Here is a 23047-nt window from a genome sequence, read left to right as displayed (position 1 = left end):
ATTTGGTGTCTTCCTTAGGGCTGAGCACTTGAACAACTTTAATGTATCTCCCTACAGAGCCTCCCTGTGGCAGAGGTGTGGAGTCCCAAGCACATCTGTCTGCAGCATCAGGGAGAGTGTTGCTTCACCCTTGACACTGAGGTTTGGTGGATGCTTTGGGCTGGCAGAGGGAGGAGAAGTGGTGAACTCTCAAGCTTCATCTCCCTCTTTCTGTGTGTACCCTGGACATGCCGTGCATGGGAGTGTGTGACATGGTCCTGGTTTTCCTGGCAGCACTGGTGGCACTGGCATCTTTTGGTGAGACACAGCGTTCAGGCTGGGGAGGAGCAGGGCAAGAGGTTGTCCTGCCAGTGGTGGGAGGGGAAATTCCAGTTGTGACTCTGCAGGAAACTGGGGCTGATTCTGTAGGTAGAGCAGAGACTGCAGGTGGGACTGGAACATCGTCAGAGAGATGTCAGCTGTGATGGGAATGGAGGGAGGAAGAAGACTCTGCACATCCCTGTGAGAGTTCACAACCACCTTTCTAGGGTTTTTTTTTGCACAGGTGTTTTGAGAAAGACAGAGCTGCTAGGGTAGAGTCCAACACTAGAAATGGAAACTTCTCTCCCAGGCATGTTTGATAAAATGCTTTCAGCCTGTGTAGGAATGGCCAAAATCATCAGGAGAAGGCTGGGTCAATGCAAGGAGTGTTGAAATTTCTTTCCGGCTTTACAGGTCATGCGCAGAAGGACTCTGTGCTCCAATCCCCTCCAGAAGGGACCATCCAATCAGGATACAACACAACACTCTACTTTGATTTCTTCACCAGGTATTCCAACCCCGACATCTACTGGTAACAGCAGCTCCCAAACCAGTCCCCTCCAATGCTGCTGGGGGTGAGTAAGTACAAAGCTCGTGTGGATTCAGGGAGGTTCTCCTCTGTGCTGTCTGCAGAGGACTCCCAGGTGCTTCTGTGTGTGGGGAATGCCGAGCTCCAGGACAGCGCTCTCTGCCTCTGTGTGCTGAGTCCACATCTGTGCCGTCAGTGTGCAGCACTGCGCAGGAAGGGGAGGGTGTGTGCTGGGGAGCGACTCCCTCCCCACCACTGCTTGGGTGTAGCTCTGAGCTCAGCCTGCCCAGGAACTGCACGCTGGTGCTGGGGTGAGGCTGGGTCTCTGCCTGCCCAGCCTGTGCAGGGGGGTGAAAATTTGGGCATATTGCAATGAATCACAGAACTGGTTGGGTTGGAAGGCACCTTCTGAGATCATGCAGCCCCTGTTCAAGCTGGGTCAGATAGAGCAGGTTGCCCAGGACCATGTTAGTTTGGGTTTTTAAACCGGTGTCCACTACCTCTGCTTCTGTCAGTGGGCACTGCTGAGAAGAGTCTCTTCTTCATTCCCTCCCATCAGGTATTTACAGACACTGCCAAGATCCCCCTCGAGCCTTCTCTTCCCCAGGCTGAACACTGCCAGCCCGCTCAGCCTGTCCTCATAGGAAAGCTGCTCCAGTCCCTGCACCATTTTGCTGGGCTCATTCAGCTATCTTTCTTGTACTGGGGAGCCCAGAACTGGATCCAGCACTCCAGAGGTGGCCTCATCAGTGCTGAGTAGAGAGGAAGGATCAGGTCCCTTGTCCTGCTGGTCATGTTCTTCCTACTGCAGCCCAGGAGATGCTCTTGGCTTTCCTTGCCACGAGGGTCCATTGTCACAGCAGAGTCGGGAACAATCCTGAGCTGCTGAAACTGAGCGGACACAGCCATGAGTATTCAGGAGAAGTATCCCAGCTGCTTATCCAGCTCTTACTCTTCCTCAACATCCACATGTGAACATTATAGGAGGAGCGGGCTCTTGGTAGGAGACATAAGTGCTCCTGTGGATTTACCTCCTGGAAAAAAAAAGCCAAAGGAGGGAAGATGTCCTCCTAGCCCTGCATGTGGGGATCAGTGAAAGCCTCAACATGTGTCAAAGGCCCATCAGCCAGACACTGGACAAGATGCTCTCTTCAACTCCTTGAGTTGTCCCCCTGCTTTTCAGGTCTCTTTCTTCACTAGGGACACCCAGAATCACCACGAGGTTTCCCCCCAGAGCCTTGACTCAGGAGATCCTATTGTTTCAGGGGACAGAACCCTTTCAGCTTCTTGAGGAACTCACTCACCTGAGGAACTTCACCAGAAGTCACTGCAAAGGCCTGTGGAAGGTGAGAGTCGCCAGTTCACTAAAGCTCTCTGATCAAGTCCCCTTTCCTTTCGAAGGGAAGAACAACTAAAAGGGAAAGTGATAAACAAGGCACACAATGACACCAGTCTCTCAGGAAGTGATGAGGGAGACAAGGAGGGAGACCAGAGCTCTTCAGCCTCTAATTGATGGGCCATAAGGGAACTGCAGGTGAAGCTTTGAAGTGTTTGAGGCTGAGCTTTGTAAGTGACAAGAAGTGACAAGAGGAACATGAGGATTTGGGATGTTTGAGGGTGTCCTGGGGGAATAGGGAACAGTTCTGAAGGAATGCTTAGGGGAAGGGTCAAAGGTGGTGGGGAAGAGGGGACTGGGGAGGAGCAAGGGGAGGCGATAGAGAGGAGGAAGGAAAAAAAAAGAGCCAGTAGCACAGAAGCAGGGCTCAGTCAGAGCACATGTTGGGATGGTCCCTGTGCTTGATCACTACTGTCCGTCTTATCTTATGAAATTGTTTTTCAACCATCCTACTGAGTAACTTCACTCTCTTTCCAAGTGTGAGGTTTGCAAGTTCTGAGTGATGTGAAAGAGAGAGTTGGGTGCCAGTATTTGGACAGCCAACCCATGCCATAGGGATTGTAGGCCTGGGTGTCAGCAGTTGAATCACTGGAGCTGTGTGCTGTAAAATCTACGTGCCAGCAACTGGAGAAGGGTCACAGGTCATAGAGCCTATCACCCTCTGCACCAGCAGCTGGGGGCACTGCAGTGTAAGCAAGGTCTGGGTGCCAGCAACTGGAGAAGGAAGAAGGTGGCAGAGGGGTCATACATCTTGCTGTCAGCAACTGCAGGGACCACATTGCATGTGTATGTGTGGCAGGTCTGAGAACCAGTGACTGGAGGGACCTCAGTGTGTTTCTCATTCTTCTTTGTGAAATGAACCCGATGCTCATGGGTGTGTATGTGGAATTGGCAGCATATTTCAGGGAGTGGGCAGAAAAGCTGTATCTGAAGTCTGAGACAGAGGTGGGTAAGGGAGCCCAGGGCCCACTCATGGCTGCTAGACAGGCTGATATTACCAAGCCATGGTAATGTTTGAGGGATCCAAGAGTGTGGGGATGATGGTGAGAGGAGTGGGAGATTTCACACATCTTTTTGCTAGTGAACATCAGGCTGGCCTAGCCAGAGAGAAGGAGGAGATGCAGGTGCTGGGTGAGAGGGCCCAGGCTCCAGGCAGGGCTGTTAGATGGGCTGAGGGACAGTGCTGGTATTTGGGGGATGAACAAATGTGAGTGTTGAGTGACAGCAGACGGTGTAAGCATGTGTGTTTTCACAGAGAACTGTATGTCACAGCCATACTGGAGACAGTCAAGCCATGGGCTACTTAGGTGATGAATAGCCTGGAGCATGTCTCACATGGAGATCCCAGCTGAAAGAGCTGGGACTGTTCAGCACAGAGAAGAGAAGTCTCAGAGGAGCTCTCATCACTGTGTACAAATATCGGGAGGGAGGGTGTGAAGAAGGCAGAGCCAGGCTCTTCTGCGTGGTGCCCTGTGACAGGACAAGAGGCATTGGGCACAAAGTGAAACACAGGAGGCTCTCTCTGAACACCAGGGAACAATGTTTGACTGTCAGGATGAGGAAGCATTGGCACAGGATGCCCAGAGAGTTTGTGGGGTCTCCATCCTTGGAGGCATTCAAAAGCCATCTGGACATGGTCCTGACAAGGCAGCTCTAGGTGAGCCTTCCTGAGCAGGGGATTGGAGCAGGTGACCTTCACATGTCCCTTCAAAATTTAACAATTCTGTGATTCCATAACGTGAGACATGAGGAGAAGCTGAGAGAAATGACCTGTTTCAGCCTTCAAATGAGATGTTAAAGGGAGAGGTTTCTAACCTTCTAACACTTGACTGGAGGATGGAGAGAGGAGCCAAACCTGGAGGATGATTGGAGGAAGCCAGAGGGAGCAAAACTCCCCTTGAGCATAGTGATGGAAAGAAAGGCAATGGACACAGTCTGGAACAGGGGAAATTTATAGTGGAAATTATGAATGTGTTTTGGTTTTACCCATGTGGTTGGAGCATGGGTGTAGATGGATCCCAGTAAGAATGGCACTGCAGCTCCATAAGGTGTTGGTTAAAATACCATTAACTGAGATAAGACAAGAAGGAAAAGGGGATGGCACAGGTAATGTTATGTCCCTTCAGATTCTGGCAAATCCCAATTATGGATCATGAAAAGGACCTTGAGTTGGGGTTTGTCACGTGCTGCAAATCCTGCCCGTTCTGAGATTCACTGACATTGTCGTCTCTGGAGTTGTCATGGGATTTTCTTAGACATAGGCAAGTCTGTTCATCATTTCTACTGCTGAGAAAAATAACGTTCATATGAAAACACGGTGTTTCATTCACTCCTAAAGACAAGGACGTGTTTGTGGCATCATTGCCGAGTGCCAAGTGATATATAGAGCACAGCACAGCACGTGTCCATGCCTGCTCAGGTCAGCTGCCATGCGGATCCCTAACTCCTCCAGGAACAATCATCTTCTGGTTACGGTGGGCCACTACAGGCAGGCAGGGAGATACACTGGTTCCTGAGGTACTTTAGTTTGGATAGAGGAGAAAGCTGATACTGCCTGGAGGATTCAAAAGGGACAGTCGGGATCTGCAGGGCTTGGAGTGTCATTCTTCAGGTGTCAGAGAGCTGCATCCTAGAGGTGTGCTGAGGGAGGTGTAGGGGCAGACACTACGATGGAGCCAGGTGCAGAAAGTCAAACAAAGAGAGTATTAGGGATGTTGAGAGAGGAGACATAAGCATCAAGAATGGAGAGACTCCCAATGAGGATGGTTGCAGGTTGAGGACTATGGCTGTGTTTCTCCTCTCAGTAGAAATACAGAAATCCTCATCTTCCTGAACATGTCTTATGTCTGCTACGAAGCCTAGGGAGGCAGATCCACCTCCGGAGCTTGTTGTAGGGTTGTTACTGTAAAAGCCAGCAGAGGATCTCTCTAAGACTCCTTTTGGAGTTTTAGAAAGCAGGCATTCTTTGTTGCAGTGCTGGGCACACACGTCAATAGCTTCACAAAAAGTGAGTGTGTCCAAGATCTATAAGCGGCAGCTAATATACAGTGTGATCATACATACTCATATTTTTTCTGAGAAGTGAGCAACATATGCATTGGATTTCCTGCAACTAATTATAATATCTGCATCCCAATTTTCTTGCTGGGTGGTGGTCTCGAGGGGTCCCTGGTGGTCGTTGGTAGTCTTCCTCACCATGTCTGCTGGTTGACCTCAGTGCTCACACATGCTCACAAAGGCCTGTTTAGGAGGTGCTGTGCAGCTGTTTTGTGTCTTGAGCTGGTTTGTTTTAATTTGCCCTGTCCGTGTTCCTGTTATCTTTAAGAATAGGCCCTGACTGTCTTATTTATTAATGCCTTCTCTTCAAACCCCTTTCTTCTTCATGACAGCACCAACCTTCAGCTGTATCTGCACACTCCAGAAGTTACATTGACATTGACCTACTTTATTCTCAGAAAAAAGGATGTTCAGCAAGATGAAAAAGCAAGATGAAAGAATCTGTTAGCAAGCTGTTTTGGCTCACAGGGTAAGCTTCAGCCTGTTCTTCCACCTGGGAAAGACTGTGTTGGCCTTAGAACCCACCACTTCTCTAGAAACCTCCTTTTACAGCATGAGGAGGTTCAGCACTTCCATAAGAATATTCCTGTTATTACCATTAGTGTTACCTGGATCATTATTCGCCTCATTGTGGAGGTTTTCTGTTGGAAAGCCCATATAAGACGTAAGGAAAATGACCAGGATGTTATCTTTGTTGTGATTGGTCCATGGGACCACTCTGGAGTTGATCTGGAAAGCGGGTGGCAGTAGTGGTCTCCACCTGCCCCTCCCCCCATCCCTTCGTGTGCCCTTTCAGCTCTGGGGTGAAGGGCTGCCCCATCAAAACCCCTCACAGTGCAGCGCCCCAGTGGGTGCCCCATGTGCAGCCTCTTCCCACAACTGGGACCCCCAGAGCCCCCAGGGCCCCTCACTGTGGAGATGCTGAGAATGCCCTTGGCTGAGGGAGCCACAGGTGTTACTGCTGGAGGAGGGAGAAACCCAGAAGGAGCATTTCAGGCATAGGAAGAACAGATTGTTTCCCTCCCCCGTTTCTTCCTTTGTTCCCCCAACAGAGTCATTTCCGGCAGCTCTGTTATCTCGGGGCTGGGAGGTGCTTTTCTGACTTTCTCTCACTCAGCAAATGGGCAGGTTGGTCTCAACATGCACCTCAAATATCTCATCCTCACAGCCATCCTGGGGCAACTGCTGGGTAAGTTCTGGCTTTCTAGAAACACATAGTTCTTCTTCTCCTCAGGAAACACTCAGCAGCCTTATCGGGTCCATACGGGGAAGTACTGTTAAATACCAGGAGACCACTGGTAAAATGTCAGTTGACATCTGTGGTTTTCACTCGTTCTCTCAAAATGCTCTTACTTTTGAAAAAGAGAGGAGAGATACCTCAGGCCCCCTCTCCATCTTCTCTCTCCCCTTTGATCCATTCCTCTCTACCGCTCTCTTCTGATCCACCTGCTGTCACCATAGGAGATCTCAGCTGTCTCTGCTGTCCCATGTTTCTCCCTTTCTAAAGCAAGTTAGCAGATCCTATCAGTGCTGCTACAGGGACTTTAGAACACTCATCCCACTGACCCCTGAGGATCCTAGGGGCCTCAAGTGTGCCTCCTTGTTGGCAGATCCCTGCCATGGCCTCCACTTTCCTCCTTGTGAATATATCCAGGGCTCGTCTTTCAAACACTGGGCTCAGCTGTGTGTTTACTGAGGGAACAAGGACCCTTCAGAGATGACAGGGATGGGGAAGCAGGAGGAATCTTTTTACTGCAGTTCCAAGGGCGCCTCAACATTATGGAGGGGTGCTTGTCCCAGCACACAAAAGAGAAGCATGACAGTCTGTTCTCTTCTCCACTGGACACTAGAAGGAACAGGGACACAGCACAGCTCTCAGGGTCCATTTTGGTCTGAGATCTTGGAGGTCCTGCCCAAAACTAGTCTCCACCTTGTTGTGTCCAGTCCTCATGATGTTCCTGTAGGGCAAGCGACAGGAAGCTTTCTCCTCCAGGGTTTTGCATCTATTTCTGATATGCTTATACAACCCCATCCCAGCAGAGCTACTGACCTTCCCTTTCTTCCAGGCACCATGGGGCAGAGTACAGTCACCCAGCAAGAAGGACAAGTCACAGCAGAGGAGAGTGACACCTTCCAGACCAACTGCACATACCAGGTCCCTAACCTTTATGGATTCTCCTGGTACCAGCAGAGGAAAGGCCAAGCTCCCCAGCTGCTCTCATATCAGGCAGCAGCTGGCCCAAGGCACAGTGGCCGTCTCACCACGTTGCTGAACACCACAGGGAAATACAGCGTCCTGCAGCTGGAGGAAGTCAAGGTCTCTGACAGTGCCTTGTACCTCTGTGCTGTGGGTGTCACCCTGGTGCAGGGAGCTTCCTTGTCTGTGCAAGAAGCCAGGGGAGGGAGGGGATGTGTGTGTGCAAGGCTGAGCTTGGGGGAAGGGTCCCTCAGCTCTCCCCTGGCAGCTCTGCTTCCCCTGGGCAACCAGGGATCTGCAGGCCTAAAGTTTCTTCCAGGAGGGGAGAGTGTCAGTGGTTTGAGAGGAAGGAGAAAGCAGTGGCAGAGTCTCAGGCCCTCTTGTTCTCACCATGGATTACATGGTTCTTCTGTCCAATGGCTCTGATGAGGGGACAGGCAATGCAGGAGCTTGTGGCTGTTTGTTCAATGTTTCCTTGCTGCTGCTCTTTGCTTTCTCTTATTCCCTGCTGCACATTGCCTCTTCAGGTTTTCCTGCAGGCCTGTCTCTTAGAGTACCTGCTCTGGGATGTGTCCCTCAGAGGTCAGAGTTCAAAGTAAGATGGAAAACAAATAGCATGTCACGGGGAATGCTTCTTCCTGGAATTGCATGATCATTCCAATTTTGGATAATAGTCTGAACCACCTTGTGGACTCTCCTGTTGTTGCATGGTCATGTGCTGGGATCCAGAGGACCTGCTCTCCCCAGGGCACTCTACCAGTCCTTGGAGCCCTTCTCATGCCCTATCTCATGGGCCTGCCAGGAGAGTACCAGGCCTTGGGGACAGCTGCCTCATGCCTGGGGGAAGGAATCTCAGGAAGCACAGATGGACCATGGGGGCTTGGGCACTGGCTGCTGTCCTTGGGGTGTCCCATCTGGTGGGAGCTGGGGGTGTGTGAGTGACAGGAGGGCTCTGGTGCGAAGGCTGGACAGGCTGATTTCAACATTAACCTTAGGGTCATCTTAGCCCTTTGAACTGTGTAACTGCTGGGCTGTGCAGTGATCTCGGATGGAGGGTGTAGAGGTGACCTGTCCTTGCTATCCTTACCCTTGAGTGCAGGTAACACCCCTCATTCTGGTGACAGGTGGGAAGATGAGGAGGAGAATTTCTGGGGCTGTTTTAAAAGATTTTTCTGCATCCTTTGCTGGTATCTTTTGACTGAGTTTCTTTTCCTAGCTCTAAAGCAAGAAAAACTCCCTTTTGCACAAACTTGTGAGCTACTGACCTCTCAGAGACTCTAGGAGCATTGGGCTCCTCTCTAGGGGATAGCAGTGGTCACATTCCTTTTCTGCAGGACATGCTCTGAGGCCAAGGGCCTGTGTCTGAGCAGAGATGCTGTCATGGATGAAAGTACTGACACGGTAATGATTTAGTAAGAAATCTAGATTTATTAATAACTAACAGCAATTTATTATTACAAAATAATTCAGAAATGCTGAAAGAAAGGAAAGCATCTTATTCACAGATTCTAAAATGACAAGATTCACACTAACATACTTAACAGTACCTTAATTTATACCTATATACATGTGCATACACAAAACGTAAAGATGCGCAAACACACACACAGAGACAAAAGTGTTTGGGTCCAGTAGAATGAACACAAAATGTACAAACACACCCACAGAAACGAAAGTATCTGGATCCAGTAGAATGAAGTATGTACCCACACACCAATAAACAGAGAAAGAACGGGTGAAAGAGAAGCTACCTCAAAGGAAAATTTCCCTCTCAAGTTTAGAGTAAATACTCACAACGCCTTGACATTCCTCAGCCGGTGATAATTGAGACTCGAGTGAGTGGACTTTGCCCTGGCCTTCCATCAGCTCTGGCAGTAGACGACACCTTAAGGGTTTTGGTACCTGAGAGACGTTCCAGCTCAGGGGAGATACTGGTCACAGGCCCGCTGTGATCCAGGAGAGCTCAAAGGGTCTCCCTTGTGTTTGCCATTTATAGGGTCCAAGATAATTGACTTTTGTCAGATACCATCTGGTGCCTTCCAGCAGTTGCACAAGAACTTCATGAATGTGCAACTCTGTTATTTTTCCCATTTGACCACATCTCAGGTACAGGTGTGCCAGGCCCTTAGGAGACGATGGGCCATTTTAACTGTTTCGGAGCAATTGGGAGGGGCAGGAGCCAGGCTTCTTAACGTTATTAGTCCTTATCTCCACAGATTAATGTATAGATCAGGGGATGCGGGTGGAATCACACCTAGCACCAAGCAGCCCAACAAGGAGGGGTGGGGACAGGTAAGAATTGCACCACCACAGACGCCAGACAGCAGAGCCCTGTCGCCACTGGCTGTGGAGGAGCCAGGGATGTCTTCTTCACCTCCAAGAGACAGTGCCTGAAGGAGCCCTACTGCCATGTGTCCCATCCTCTCCTTCCTCTCTGAATGATGAATGAAACATCTGCTTTGGTCCCCAACCCAATCACCCACCAGTCAAGACAATGCCTTTCTTCCTCAGCAACTCGATACAATGTTCACTAACAAAAGGATTATGTGGAGGCAGAGGCTGGGATGCAGAAAGCTTTAATGACTCTGAAGAGGGAAATTGGTTCACTTTGAAAGGAGATGGCCAGAGCAGCGAGAGAACCAGCAGCTGCCAAACGTCTGTGCCCATCGGCCACAGTACAGATCCCAGAAGTGATCCATCATCATGAAGGGACAGTGGCCAGTAGATTCCCCAGTTTGGTTCCTGGGGCTCTTACAGCCCAGAAGAAAGACAACACAAGAAAAAGATGTGAGGGAGTAGAAGGCAGGGGAGGTAGACTTTGGCCATGTTATCAGAGAGGCCCTGCTGCCCTCCCTTGGAAGGATGCTCAGCTTCTCTGAAATCACTGGCCAGGAGCTCTGTCCTCAGTCCAGCATGAGCTTCTGGGTTCCTGGGGGTCCTTGTCCGGGCTGTCACTGGTGGCTTTAGCAGGGAGGGCACCTTCTGCCACAGTAGCGGCTGGTAATGCAGGAGAGGTCAAAGCCCCCAGAGTTGATGGGCACTCCGTCACAGCTGAGGATGCTGCCAACGGCAGCGGAGGTGGAGGAGCCCACAATGGTGTTCTGTGGGAAGGAGCTGAGGATGGGTCCGGGCAGGGTCACCACCACGGGGGAGGGCTGGATGATGATGGTGGAGTTCTGGCACTGCCTGACACAGGGCTCATTGCAGCTGTTGGCCAGCGGGGTTGGACCACAGGGCCGGCAGCAGGGCTCGCAGGGCTGGCACTGGTCACAGCAGGACATGTCTTGAGGCCCGAGGTGCACCTGGGAGAGAGGGCAGGGAGGAAGAAAAACATGGGGATGTGTGAGGAGCAGCTTGTCACCGCACCATGAGGCAGCCACACAACATGCAGTGCCCGAAGGTGGAGTCTGTGAGAGATGTATGAGGGTTTCTTGGACTCATCCTGCCATGGACCAAAGAGAGCCACCAGCTCCTATGTGGCTACTGTCTACGCCTGAGTACAGAAGCCTCCTCACTACTGTTCCAGCTTCCCTCCAATCTTAACTCTCCCCACTCCCCTCTCCCATGACAAGCAGCCCCAAGATCTGGTATAAAACAAAGCCAGTCTCAGCTGACAGGTTCACTGAAGTGAGACCTCCTTTGAGAGAAAGCAGAGAAGCAGAAGGGGCCTCAGACTCACCTGGTTCTCAAGGAGAAGGAGGCAAGAGAAGTGGATGAGAGAGTGAGGAGCTGGGCTGGCTTTTATCCTGGACCTTTACTGCCCCAGGCTGACAGAGGCATCCCTTGTAGAGGTGGTTATTATCTGACAAGCTCATCCTGAATGCAAAACATCCCACGTAACCTATGGGCTGTGATTTAACTTCCAGAATCATTGTCTTTTCATTTCCTGCTGGATGTCAGATACATTTTCCAGTGAAGGCATCTTTTGCATGACAGGATGAGAGACCCAAACATTTCTGGAGCAAGACACGTCAGCATGAGCAGAGGACTCACCTCACATGCTGGAGGACTCCAATAAAGGACACTCAAGGTAGATTAAACAGCTGGCTTAGACAACACACAGACGCGCGCGCTCACACACACACACACACACACACAAATCTAGACCTCTAGTCATTCAGAGTTAATTGAGAAGACTCAAGACTCCCAAAGAGAGAGTCATATACACTGTCCACTCAGGTGTTGGAATGGACAGAGTCATCTTCTCCCAAGCCCTGTTTCCAAGGGCTCTGTGTGGCTGAGGGAAGACTGATGTGTGCTTGGTGAGAGCAGGACATGTAACTGATGAGAGAAATGTGTCCAGCTGGAGCCCATTCACTCCACAAAAGCCTTTTCCCTGCTCTCTGTCTGTCCCTCAGTACCGTGAACATGGATGTGGGCTTTAGGCATTGGATGGAGGTGCTTGTAGGTGCTGGTAAGACAGTCTGTGGGTTCATTCCTGATCACATGATGAAGCAAGCCATGGAGACGTGACCAGGTAGGCCGACCCTGCTGTGAGCTTATGTTAGCTGGGGAGTTCAGAGGCCACCATGGTCAAGGGCAGGATCAGTGTCTCCAGAAACAGGATTCATTCTATTTACCGTGCACATCTTCTTTGGGGTGGGATAAGTCCCGTGTGTGAGCTGACATCTCTTCACTGACTGAGGGAAAGAGGAGGCCACGAAAATGATGAGAGGGATGGAACAGCTCTCCTATGAGGAAAGGCTGAGAGAGGTTGAGTTGTTCAGCGTGGAGGGGAGACAGCTCTGGCGAAAACTTCTTGAGGACTTTCAGTTCTTAAAGGGGGCTTACAAGACAGAGAAAGATGTTTTCGAAGGGCCTGTACTAATAAAGAGGCAATGGCTTTAAACTGAGAGAAGTTAGATATAGATTGGTCATAAGGAAAAAAATTTTTCCTATCACGGTTTTGAGACACTGTCAGAGATTTACCCAAGAAGTTGAGGAAGCTCCATAATTGGAAGTGTCCAAGGTCAGGTTAGATGGGGCTCTGAGCAACCTGACCTAGTGAGAAATATTCCTACCCATGGCAGGAGGCTTGGACTAGATGGTGTTTCAAGGTACCTTCCAACACAAACTCTTCTATGATTCTGTGAGTCTATGAATTATGCTGGTGAGTGAGTCTGGGCTGAAAGAGCCTCTACACAAGGATGTGCTAGAATCTGAGTTGGTCCCACAGGGCTGGAAGGACATATCCCCTGAAGGGATCTTGTTCCATTTGACTCAGAACCCCTTAATTACCTATATTTTCTAAGAGTGAGATGCATATTTACTAAGAATGAGATGCAGAGCATGTCAGAGAAGTCAGAAGAGACTCCCTCTCCCTCATGTGGAAGAGCTCATTTGGGCAGCGTGCATGACAGCAGGAGGCTGCAGCAGCACTGCACAGCTGTGGCTTCTGTCCCCAGATGACCTTCTTGGAAGAATGAAGACTACTGGTCAGGGGTGGAATGTGCCTCGCAAGGTGAGACAAGAGTGTCTTTCCAAATCCCTGCTAAACTGGGAAGGAGGAGTTTAAAGTACGTATGGAGGGGGAGGTCTCCCACAGACTGAAGAGCAGGGATGTCACAAGGGTAGAAGAGGTATGCACGGGGGAACAGCATGCCAGGGGAGGCTCTCACACTTCCCCTATGGTGCAGGTGGTGGTGTACTTAGGTGACTGCTATGCATTACCTGCTCAAGAAGAGGAGGCAGATGACACATTTGTCAGGCAGTTGGGGAAAGCCTCATAGTCACAAGCCCTGGTGCTCACCTGGTACCACCTCAGTATCTACTGCAGGAAGAAAATGGCTGGGCACAAGAAAAACAGGACATACCTGGAGTGTATGGAATACAAATTTTTGATGCAGTGCACTAGCGGAGAAGATCTCTTAGACCTGCTATTCACAAATGAGGAAGAACTGTTGGATGATGTAAAGTTCATGGGCAGCCTTGCCTGCAGTGACCAGGAGACTGTGGAGCTCAGGATCCTCAGAGGACTGACCAAGACAAACAGGAGGATTACTGCCCCTGACTTCAGATGAGCACGGCTTAGTCTCATCAGGGACTTGCATGCTTGGCAGGATGCCATAGGAAACTGCCCTGGAGCCCAGAGGGTCCCAGGAAAGTGGGCTAACCTTCATGACAGCCTCCTCACAGCACAAGGATGGTCCCTGCAATGTGCAAAAAGGTGAGTCAAGAAAAGCCAAAACACAACTGGAGTGGACACTTGCAAGGGAAGTGAAGAGAATCAGGAAAGGTACCTCTGAGCCTATTGGCAGCAAAAGGAAGGCTGAATAGTTGAGGGTTCATTGCTCAGTGAGAAGAGGTCTTGATGACAAATGACAAAGAAAAGGCTGATGTACTCAATGCCTATTTCTCCTCAGTTTTTATTGATATGGCTTTTCCTCAGGCCCACCACATCCCTGAACCTTCCCACAGGCTCTCTGGGAACGAAGCGGCACCCACAGTAGAAGAAGAAAGAACTAAGGAGAACTTACTCTCATCTGGCCATACACAAGTTCATGGGATCATTTGGGGTGTATCCAAAGGTGTTCAGGGAGCTGACAGGACACTCCCTACTCAGTCCCTGAAACGGAGATAGAGGAAATACTCTCAGAAGCCGTTCCTAAACTCATGAAAGTCTCAAGACGGGCTTGGAAGCAGCTCATGTGAGTTGACTGAGGCCAAATCATGCCTGAGAAACCTCTTTGCTTTCTGTGAGGAGGTGACTGGGACTGTGGGGAAGGGGAGGGGCACTGCCTGGGCTGTACCTGGATTTTAGCAAGAGCTTTGACATACCCTTGTGGGTGCACACACATGTACACCTATACCCACACCAAGGTATGCACACACACAGGCATGCACACACACAGACATGTGTCATATCTGTGCACTTGTAAAGAGGTGTGTGCACACAGGTTTCCAAAGAAGTCCATGAGCAGACACAGGCACAGCCTCCCCACAAACCATCATGTACACACAGATATTCAACACACATGCTGACATATATGCATCCTCCTACATCCATGGATGTGCAGATACACTTGCACATTCATGTACAGTGATGTGCACACATAAAAGCACATACCCACACACACCTGTGCCCACACACTTACATATCTGCAGACCAATGTCACACCCGTCCATGCTCACCTGCATGAAGGCACGTGCATGTGATAAAACACATACACCCTCATCAACAGATGTGCACAAACACACTCGCAGCCAATATTTGTGCACACTTGTGCTTGCCTGTGCATTGCCCCAGGCACACACAGGCACACGTATGTGCAAATGGACACGTGAGCACAGCCAGAAGAACATGTATGTGAGCATGAACATGCACACACAGCACTGACAACCAGGAAGTTCAATGCCAGCTCTCAGCCTCTTGCGATGACAAGTCCTAGGCAAGTCCTTCAGGCCCTAGAGTTAAGGCAGTGGATCGGTTCCTGGCCATTCCCATCAGCTTTAGTGAGATCAAGGGTTTGACTGGGCTTCAGTCAGGTGTTTCCTCACTATAAAAGTGAGAGATGAAGGTGTCACAGCCTTTTCAGGCATTCAGACTCTCCATGGCCCAAGTCTGTGTGTCAGGGATAACGTAAAAAAATAGAGAACATCCATATTGCTGCAGCAACAAAGAAACCCACATTACAAGTGAGACAACTCTTACAGCCTTAGATGCTCCCAGCTGTGCTTAGTGATCTCCTGAAGGGAGATGTGGGGGTGGGCGACAGGCCCCTGCTCTGTAAAGGAAATGGTGCCTCAGTGGTGTATTCACACAGCAGCAGAGCGTGGTGTCCCCTGGGACAAGCCAGACTCTCTACAGACTGCAGACACTGAGGCTGGGGCAACAGAAATGAGAGTGTCTGGTTCCAGTAAGAGAGGTACTCAGCTTCTTCCAAGCGTTCCTTAAAATGCCCATTATTAGTGCTAAGACAAGAAAGGAAAGCAGGTTTATGTCAGTGACCCTACATCCCTTCAAGTGCTGGAAAGGCTGAGCAGCTCTACATCAGCTGCTGTCACAGAATGAGAGAATCACAGAAGAGTTGAGGTTGGAAGGGACCTCTGGATGTCATCTGGACCAAGCCCCCTGCTCGAGGAGGGCCACCTCCAGCCAGTTGCCCAGGACCGTGCCCAGGTGATTTTGGAGGAGGGAAAATCAGTGACCTCCCTGGAAAACCCACACCAGTTGTCAGTCACTCCCACAGCACAGCACAATGTGTTGCCCCTTGCCAGGGCACAGGAAACTGTGCACATCCCATCCACACACGGATTACCCCATTCTGGTCAGTCATGCTTTTAGTGCATTTTCTGGAAACAGATCTTCTCATCATATCAGCTGTCAAACACGACAGACTGGCCAGTGTTGGCAGTGAACAAATACCAGCAGCTTTCACATCCTCTTTTCTTAGGGTGTGAATCAAGGTGCACAGAACAGGAACAAGTGTGATGTAAAGAACAGCTCCTGCTCTGTCAGTCGATGGTTTAAATCACCATAAATAAAACCCTACCTGTGGCACAAATACACTTAATTTGAAGTGTAAAGCCTGCATGGATCCTGTGCCCTTTTCCTACCTTTGCAAGAGCTCTTTATTTGGGCCGGCAAACCAGGGGTCATGCCAGGAGTCAGTAGCAGCACTTTGGCAGTGCTTTGGCCAAATGTCTTACTCATCTGTCAGAAACAATGCCATCCCTCCCTCATCCAGAAGGAAAATTTCAGACAGTATCTTCATTGCAAGGACCTGATGTACCTTCTCCTTGTTACAAGGTTTAACTTGGTAACATAGGAGGTCTATATGGGATGGTGATGATGGTGATTAGCAGCACGACTAGGGAAAAAAGATTTCAGACATGCAAGTGAAACACCGTTATAGAGCTTTTTGTCTTTACGATGTTCTGAGCTGTGCTTCATGAGCTGTAATTCCCTCTTGATGAAGGACATGTGTGTGGGGAGTTCCATTCTTCCACTTGTACACTTTTGTCAAGGCATCTGGATGTTCATATAAGAAATAGCATATGAGAGAGTAGTGGCTGCTGAGACACATTTCCACCGATCAGAATGAATGAGATTTACATGTAATAAATTCCTCTTTCCCCACAATGGCAGCCAGTTCCTGAGCACAAACTCTCTGGAGGGACCAATGAAGCAGTCAAGAGCTCTGCACTTACCCACAGCTCTCTTGGGAAGTGCACCCAGCACCCTTGTCCTCACTGATCTTCATGTTCTCCTGCACACTCTGTCTCAGAGCAATTAGATCCCCCTCAGAAATACACTGTTTCACTGTCCCCATTTCTGTGCTGACTACCCTCAGCTCCCACAGGTGTAGCTCCAATTTCCAGCCTCAAGACATTCAGCAGCATGGGCGACTTTTCCCTGCTAGTCCCGTCCATGTGTGCTGGCCATGGCCCCTAGATTGAGTGGTGGAGGGCAGAAGAATATGGAGTAGCAGCTCTGGGCCATCCCAACGGCCGTTCCTTTCTTTACTACTCTTGCCATTCTGCAAAGCAAATCACCTTTCAGAGCCCAAAGCCAACCCCCTGCCAAGGCAGTGCAGCTCCAGCCATAGCAAGAGGAACGCTCTTGCTCAGGAGCTGATGGGGCTGCTGAGCCCTCAGAGCCTCCTGCCTTTCTGGGCATTTGTGCACAGGGACACAACAAAGCAAGGTCTTCTTGTGCCCTCACCCCCTTGCACCCAGAGCAACACCCTTCTCCTTTGGCAGCTTGGGGCGTGTCCACACAGGGAAGGACCACATGGAGGCCAGGCTTGAATGCAGCAGAAATTTAATGAGTCAAAAGAAGGAACAAAGTCACTCCAAGTGGAGGTCAGCAGTACAGGGAACCCCCTCTTAGGGGCAGCTGAGAATCTGCAGTCCTTGGCCATAGAGAAGTTCCTGCATGATGTCTGTCTGCCTGTCCTGAGGAGGAAGATGAGATAGATGGACCTTATACAGCTGGTGCTGGGGTGCGTGAGGGGAGAGGTAGTAAACAAAGTAAAAGGAAAGAAAGGCAAAACCATTCAGCTATCCCAAAAGCAACCTCCAAAATATTAATCCTCTACCCAGCACCATGTTCTGAGTTCCTCAAGCTGTTTCCTGGGGTTTGTCGGCACCTTTAGCAGGGGGGGCACCTTCTGCCACAGTAGCGGCTGGTAATGCAGGAGAGGTCAAAGCCCCCAGAGTTGATGGGCACTCCGTCACAGCTGAGGATGCTGCCAACGGCAGCGGAGGTGGAGGAGCCCACAACGGTGTTCTGTGGGAAGGAGCTGAGGATGGGGCCGGGCAGGGTCACCACCACGGGGGAGGGCTGGATGGCAACGGTGGAGCTCTGGCACTGCCTGACACAGGGCTCATTGCAGCTGTTGGCCAGCGGGGTCGGGCCGCAGGGCCGGCATGGCAGGCACTGGTCGTAGCAGGACATGTCTCTGAGGGTGGAGGTGCACCTGGGAGAGAGGGCAGGGAGGAAGCAGAGAACAAGGGTGGGTGAGGAGCTGCCTGTCACAAAGGAGTCAAGTCCACTACTTAGTGGAGATATGGAAGCTCTGCTAGGAGCCACATGGTCTTCATTCCCCACAGGGAGATGCCTGGCCTACGGAGGCTCTCTCTTAATTCATAAACTGAAACCAGCTTAGCCTCCCAGACTCTCTGTAAGCAGACCTGGTCCTCAGTTCCCTCTCTCATGACAAGAACATCCAAACCCCACGACAGGACAGAGCAATATCAGCTGGGACATCTCCAAATTGGAGATCTCCCTTTGAAAGAGGAGTAGAAGGTGTTTCAAATTCACCTAGTTCCCAAGCAGAAGGAGCCAAGAGAAGTGCATGAGAGAGCAGGGACTTGGGCTGCCTTTTATACCTGCCCTTCACTGCCGCAGGACCAGAGGCACCTTTGCAGAGGTAACAATGTTCTGACAAGCTCATCTTGAATGCAAACCATCGCAGCTAATGCTATGGGCTGTGCTTTCATTTCCTACACTGCTCCTTTTCATTTCCAGGTTTGTGCCATGCCCATTCCCCAGTGAAGGCTTGTTCTGAGCACTGGGATGAAAGGCCCCAGGATTTCTAGGGCAGGAATGCAGCAGTGCTGGCAGAAGACTCAGCCCAAGTGTTGGATGTTTTCAGAGCAGGCAAGTGATGTCAGTCTGGGTCACTCTGGTGGGGCTCTTTGAAGTGTCATTCTTAGGAAGAAGCTCCAGCCATCCTCAGATGGATGCTGTGGGCTCCCGTGCAGAGATTATGCCATGTCATTACCTTTCCTTGCCTCCCTCCTCAGCTCACCTCAGTGGTCAGTTGTTGTTGCCTCCCCAGGTGTAGGTGTTGTGCTGCTGGGGTTTGACCCCATCCTGCCTAACACTGCCCAGTGCCCAGGGATCCTCAGCAGAGTCCATGGACCGTTGTGTTCCCATGTGTGTTCTTTCCTTGTGTTTAGTTGTAAGCAGATGGGTTTGTGTGAACGCACATGGGAGCACAGTTTTCTGTATAGTTCCATGGCGGTGTGCAGGAGCCGCTCTTTGTGTGTCCTTGTGTGTCCTTCATCACGAGGGAATGTGCTGCCTATGGCAGGGACACTCTCCTCTGCTCTGTCCATGAGCACCAGAGAGCAGCAGGTTGCCAGGGTCAGAAGGAGCCTGAGTGCAGCTGAACGGTGATGGCACCAGCCTGCTAGAGATGTGTCCAGGGAAGAGGCTCTGAAGTGCAGCCCCTGGCTCCTGAGCCCTCCTTTTCTTGCGTGGGCTGTGTACAGTGGGTAAATGCTCTAAGCCCATCTCCCCTCCTGAATATTTGTCTGCCTGGGCTCAGGCCCAGCTTGGACACAGTGCAGCCAAGGCTTCCCCCCTTCCCTTGAGTGACCTCGGGGAAATCAGTGCCAGGGAGCTCTGCTGGGAGAGCTCAGCCAGGGCTGATTCCCCTCTCCGTGGAGCTGCTGCTGAGCTGAGGCTCTCATGTAGCTGAGGGAAACCTTGCTGGTATGTCAGGAGGTAAAAGGCACTGTGGACAAGGAAAGGGCAGGGGAGGTCTGTATGTAGAGTTTAGCAAGGACCTGACGGCCTCTCTCACACTTCATTTATGATGGAATTTGTAAGAAATGGTTTCAGTTAGAGGGTGATAATGTGAGTGGAATATTGGCTGGACTAGTAGGCTCAAAGGGTTGTTGATGAGTCAAAGCCCAGCTAGCAGCCACTTGCTATTGTTTCATAATTGTTTCATAAAACCACAAGTAGTGGGAAGGTCAGAACTTCCTGCAAGATTGGGGATGACACCCAACCACAGGCAACAGGCAGACACTGATCTCTGTCAGCCAGATTGTTCCCGGCAGGTCCAGGGAATAAGTGTTCAAAGGAAAGAGAGAAGATGGATTAGATGGTGGAGGACATGTGAGATATAAGTGAAGGCTTCTGGAACAGGGACATTTCCAGTTTCTGCAATCTCCACCCCGGAGTGGCCTCAAATAACAGGAACTGTTGCAAGCGGCGTTTGATCCAGACAACCTCTGCAGGTCCCTGCTCAGCTACACTGTGACTGTGTGATTCCCCCTGTCCCCTGCCCTCCCTGAACCCTGCACGCCCAGGTCACCCTTGGCCTCCCATCCCCTCTGCTAGAGAGCAGCTCGGAGGCATTGTGCTCGGCCTGCAGAGGGGCAGCTGAAGGGAGGCTCTCAGCCTCCTCCGTGCCATGGGCAGGAGGTGAGTGGCTGCTGTTTGCAGGCGCTGAGCTCGGGGACAGCTCTGGGAAGCTGCTGCATGTGCTGGGCCAAGGCCCTGCTGCTGCCCCAGGCTGCAGCTGGCGCTGGGCAGGCTTCTTGTTGCTGGGGAGCCCTTGCTGGAGGAGGGAGAGAGTGGGATTGCCGGGAGCGCAAGTGGTGGCGGTGCAGAGCCGCTGAGCACTCTGAGCCCGGGCGAGCCCCCGAGCGGCGCCGGCGCAGGGCTCAGCCCCGGGGCGGAGCTGGCGGCGGCCGAGAGGAGCGGAGGCGGCGGAGAGGAGGCGCCGCGGCCGGAGCAGAGAGCCGGGGCTGGCGGGGGGCAGCGAGGCGCGGGCGGCGGAGCGGCGGGATGCGGCGGGGCCGGGGCGCAGGGCTGGCGGGGCTGGCCGCGGTGCTCCTGGGTGCGCGGGGCTGGGCCGGGTCTCGCCTGTGACCCTCCTGCTCCTCTTGAACCTTATTCCCTTCTCTGTCCTCCCTTCTGCCCCCAATGAGCTCATTCTCTCCCAGTTTGCTTCTCTATTCTGTTACTCCACTTCTGCATCCATCCATCCATCCATCCATCCATCCATCCATCCATCCATCCATCCATCCATCCCAGCCAATCTCTTTTCCTCAGTCCCTTCTCCTCTTCCTCACTCGGACTGTCCTTCCAAACATGCCTCACACATTCCTGTCCCGAAACAACCACTCTCAGAGACACTGTCTCTCCATCCTTTGTTCTCAGATCACACCCCCATCATCTGTGAAGTGTCCCCACTCCCCTCTCCCTCTGCACGACATGTTCAGCTGAAGCAAAGGGATTCTTCTTTTCTCCTCGGCAGTGGCTGCGGGCAGAGCCCAGGTGCAGCAGGAGCCGTCGGCAGAGACCAACGAGGGCACCGGCGTCACCATCAGCTGCTCCCACCCCAACATCCAGACCAGGGAGTTCATCCACTGGTACCGTCAGCTCCCGGGCCGAGCCCCCGCATTCCTCGCGTTCATTCTGCAAGGCTCCAGAGATCTGCAGGCCCCGCCGGGGCGGCTGTCGGTGGCGGCAGACCGCCGGTCCAGCGCCCTGTGGCTCGCCCGGCCCCGGCGCGGGGACGCGGCGGTGTATTACTGCGCGCTGAGAGACACGGGGAGAGGAGCCGGGGCTGCGGCCGGGCACGAACCGCCGCGGGCGGGGCCGGGCGGGGCCGGCGGGGGCGGGGGGACAGTCCGGGGAGGGCCCGCCAGGGGGCGCTGCCGCTCCGCCCGCCGGGGCCGCCTCGCCCCGCCCGGACCCGCCCGGACCCGTGCCCGGACCCGTGTCCCGCGCCGCTTCCCCCGCCCGGCCGGCCCCGCCACCAACACCGGCACCACCAGGCCCCCCCAGCAGTCAAGGCCTGGCCTCAGCACCTCTTCTCATTGACGGCCGCTGCGGGTCTGTGCTCCCGAGGCCACCAAAGAGCCGCGCTTGGGCAGCGCTGCCCAGGGACAGGCAGACGGGCTGGGCAAGGCAGGCAGGGCAGGGCGGGCTTTCCCCCAGGCTCTCTTGCTGCCTCCCGACGGGCTCAGACTCTGCTGCCTAACGGGGCATCCTCGGGCCTGTTGGTCATGTCTACTGTGATGCTGGGCCAGCACCATCCTGGCCTGTTGGGGTTGGGCTGACCTTGGCTTGTGGTCAGGTGCCCATCAATCTGACACGGGGAGAACAGTAAACAAAATGCTCGTGGGTTGAGATAAGGACAGGCAGATCACTCAGCCATTGCCGTCACAGGCAAAATGGACTCGACTTGGGGAAATTAATTTAATATATTACTAGTGAAATCATAGTAGGGTAATGAGAAATAGGAAGAAATCTAAAAACGACTTCCCCCAACCCCATCCATATTCTCAGGCTCAATCTCACTCCCACTCCTCTACTTCCTCCCTGTTGGAAGTGTGGGAAAAGAAAAACAGCAAAAAACCTGCAAAGTTTGACACAAATATGAAGATTTATCTCCTGCTCTTCCCCTTCTCTCAAGGACTGTTTTGCAGAACTCTGCAGACCTGATCTCTCATTCTTCCTCTTTCCCCACAGAACCAGCACACACCTGGCACCAAGGAATGTGCTGTGTCGTTACACAAGAAACAATGGCTTGATGGTGCCACCCACTCACACATACACACTTAGATAAATACTACCCTGAGTTTGTATCTAACTCAGAGGGATGAGAATCCAGTACCAAATCGGAGGGACAGATTGACAGGTTTGTGCTTTTCACCCCCCCAAGAAGGGACGCCTTTTGTAAGATTTGGGCCATTGGCTACACTGACAGATTAGCCAGGAATTAAGTGTTTGTGATTGCAATCGATTTTTGTGTGCAGTGCGATATATTCAACCTGCACTTTGTGCATTTATCGTAGGCACTCTCAGAGAGCCTGTACATGTTGCATAAGAATAAACCGTACTGTTCATGAACCCGACGGCTTCTCTTGAACGCAACCGGACCTACAGCACATGGGCTGTTCGTGCACCTGGTGTCCGGCCTCTAGTTACAGCCATAATTGGCATAGCTATTAAGAGATAAGTCCAGCAGACCCTCCAATCTCTGAGGACCAGCTAGAACACAAGGGGATTCATCTCTTACCAAATTAATTCATTACCTTAAATGCAACACTCCCCCGAAGTGGCACAGAGGAATGGGGAATGCGGTCAGTTCATAGCACAGTTTCCCTGCTGCTCCTTCCTCCTCACACTCTTCCCCACCTACAGCGTGGGGTCCCCCCCATGGCAGACAGTCCCTCAGGGACCTCTCCAACACAGGTCCTCCCATGGGCTGCAGTTCTTCATGAAGTGCTCCAGCGTGGGTGGTTTCCACCGGGTGCAGTCCTTCAGGAACAGACTGCTCCAGTGAGGGTCCCCTGCAGAGCCACAGTTTCTCCCAGT

General features: G+C 51.9%; 1 protein-coding gene, 1 long non-coding RNA gene, 1 pseudogene and 1 gene segment (V, D, J or C); 2 read left to right on the top strand and 2 right to left on the bottom strand.

The window, feature by feature from the left end:
- Positions 1 to 800: 800 nt before the first annotated feature.
- On the top strand, positions 801 to 5748 carry LOC141953724 (uncharacterized). The gene is made up of 3 exons (XR_012631977.1): positions 801 to 875; positions 2095 to 2175; positions 5615 to 5748. It is a non-coding gene; the product is annotated as an uncharacterized LOC141953724 (long non-coding RNA).
- A 4694-nt stretch (positions 5749 to 10442) lies between these two features.
- LOC141953695 (feather keratin Cos1-1/Cos1-3/Cos2-1-like) lies at positions 10443 to 11430 on the bottom strand (annotated as a pseudogene).
- Positions 11431 to 17572: 6142 nt separating this feature from the next.
- Positions 17573 to 17878, bottom strand: LOC141953713 (feather keratin Cos1-2). The gene has a single exon (XM_074892506.1). It carries the CDS (start codon positions 17876 to 17878, stop codon positions 17573 to 17575), a length of 306 nt encoding a protein of 101 aa, XP_074748607.1.
- A 2628-nt stretch (positions 17879 to 20506) lies between these two features.
- Positions 20507 to 22653, top strand: LOC141953263 (T cell receptor alpha variable 26-2-like). The segment is given in 4 exon segments: positions 20507 to 20558; positions 20979 to 21352; positions 22199 to 22262; positions 22616 to 22653. Coding segments are annotated over 4 exon segments (528 nt in total).
- Positions 22654 to 23047: the final 394 nt, after the last annotated feature.

The sequence above is a fragment of the Strix uralensis genome, chromosome 22 (genome assembly GCF_047716275.1).
Source record: "Strix uralensis isolate ZFMK-TIS-50842 chromosome 22, bStrUra1, whole genome shotgun sequence".
NCBI lineage: Eukaryota > Metazoa > Chordata > Aves > Strigiformes > Strigidae > Strix > Strix uralensis.
The sequence above is the reverse complement of the archived record's forward strand: the minus strand, read 5'-3'. Positions and strand labels throughout refer to the sequence as shown.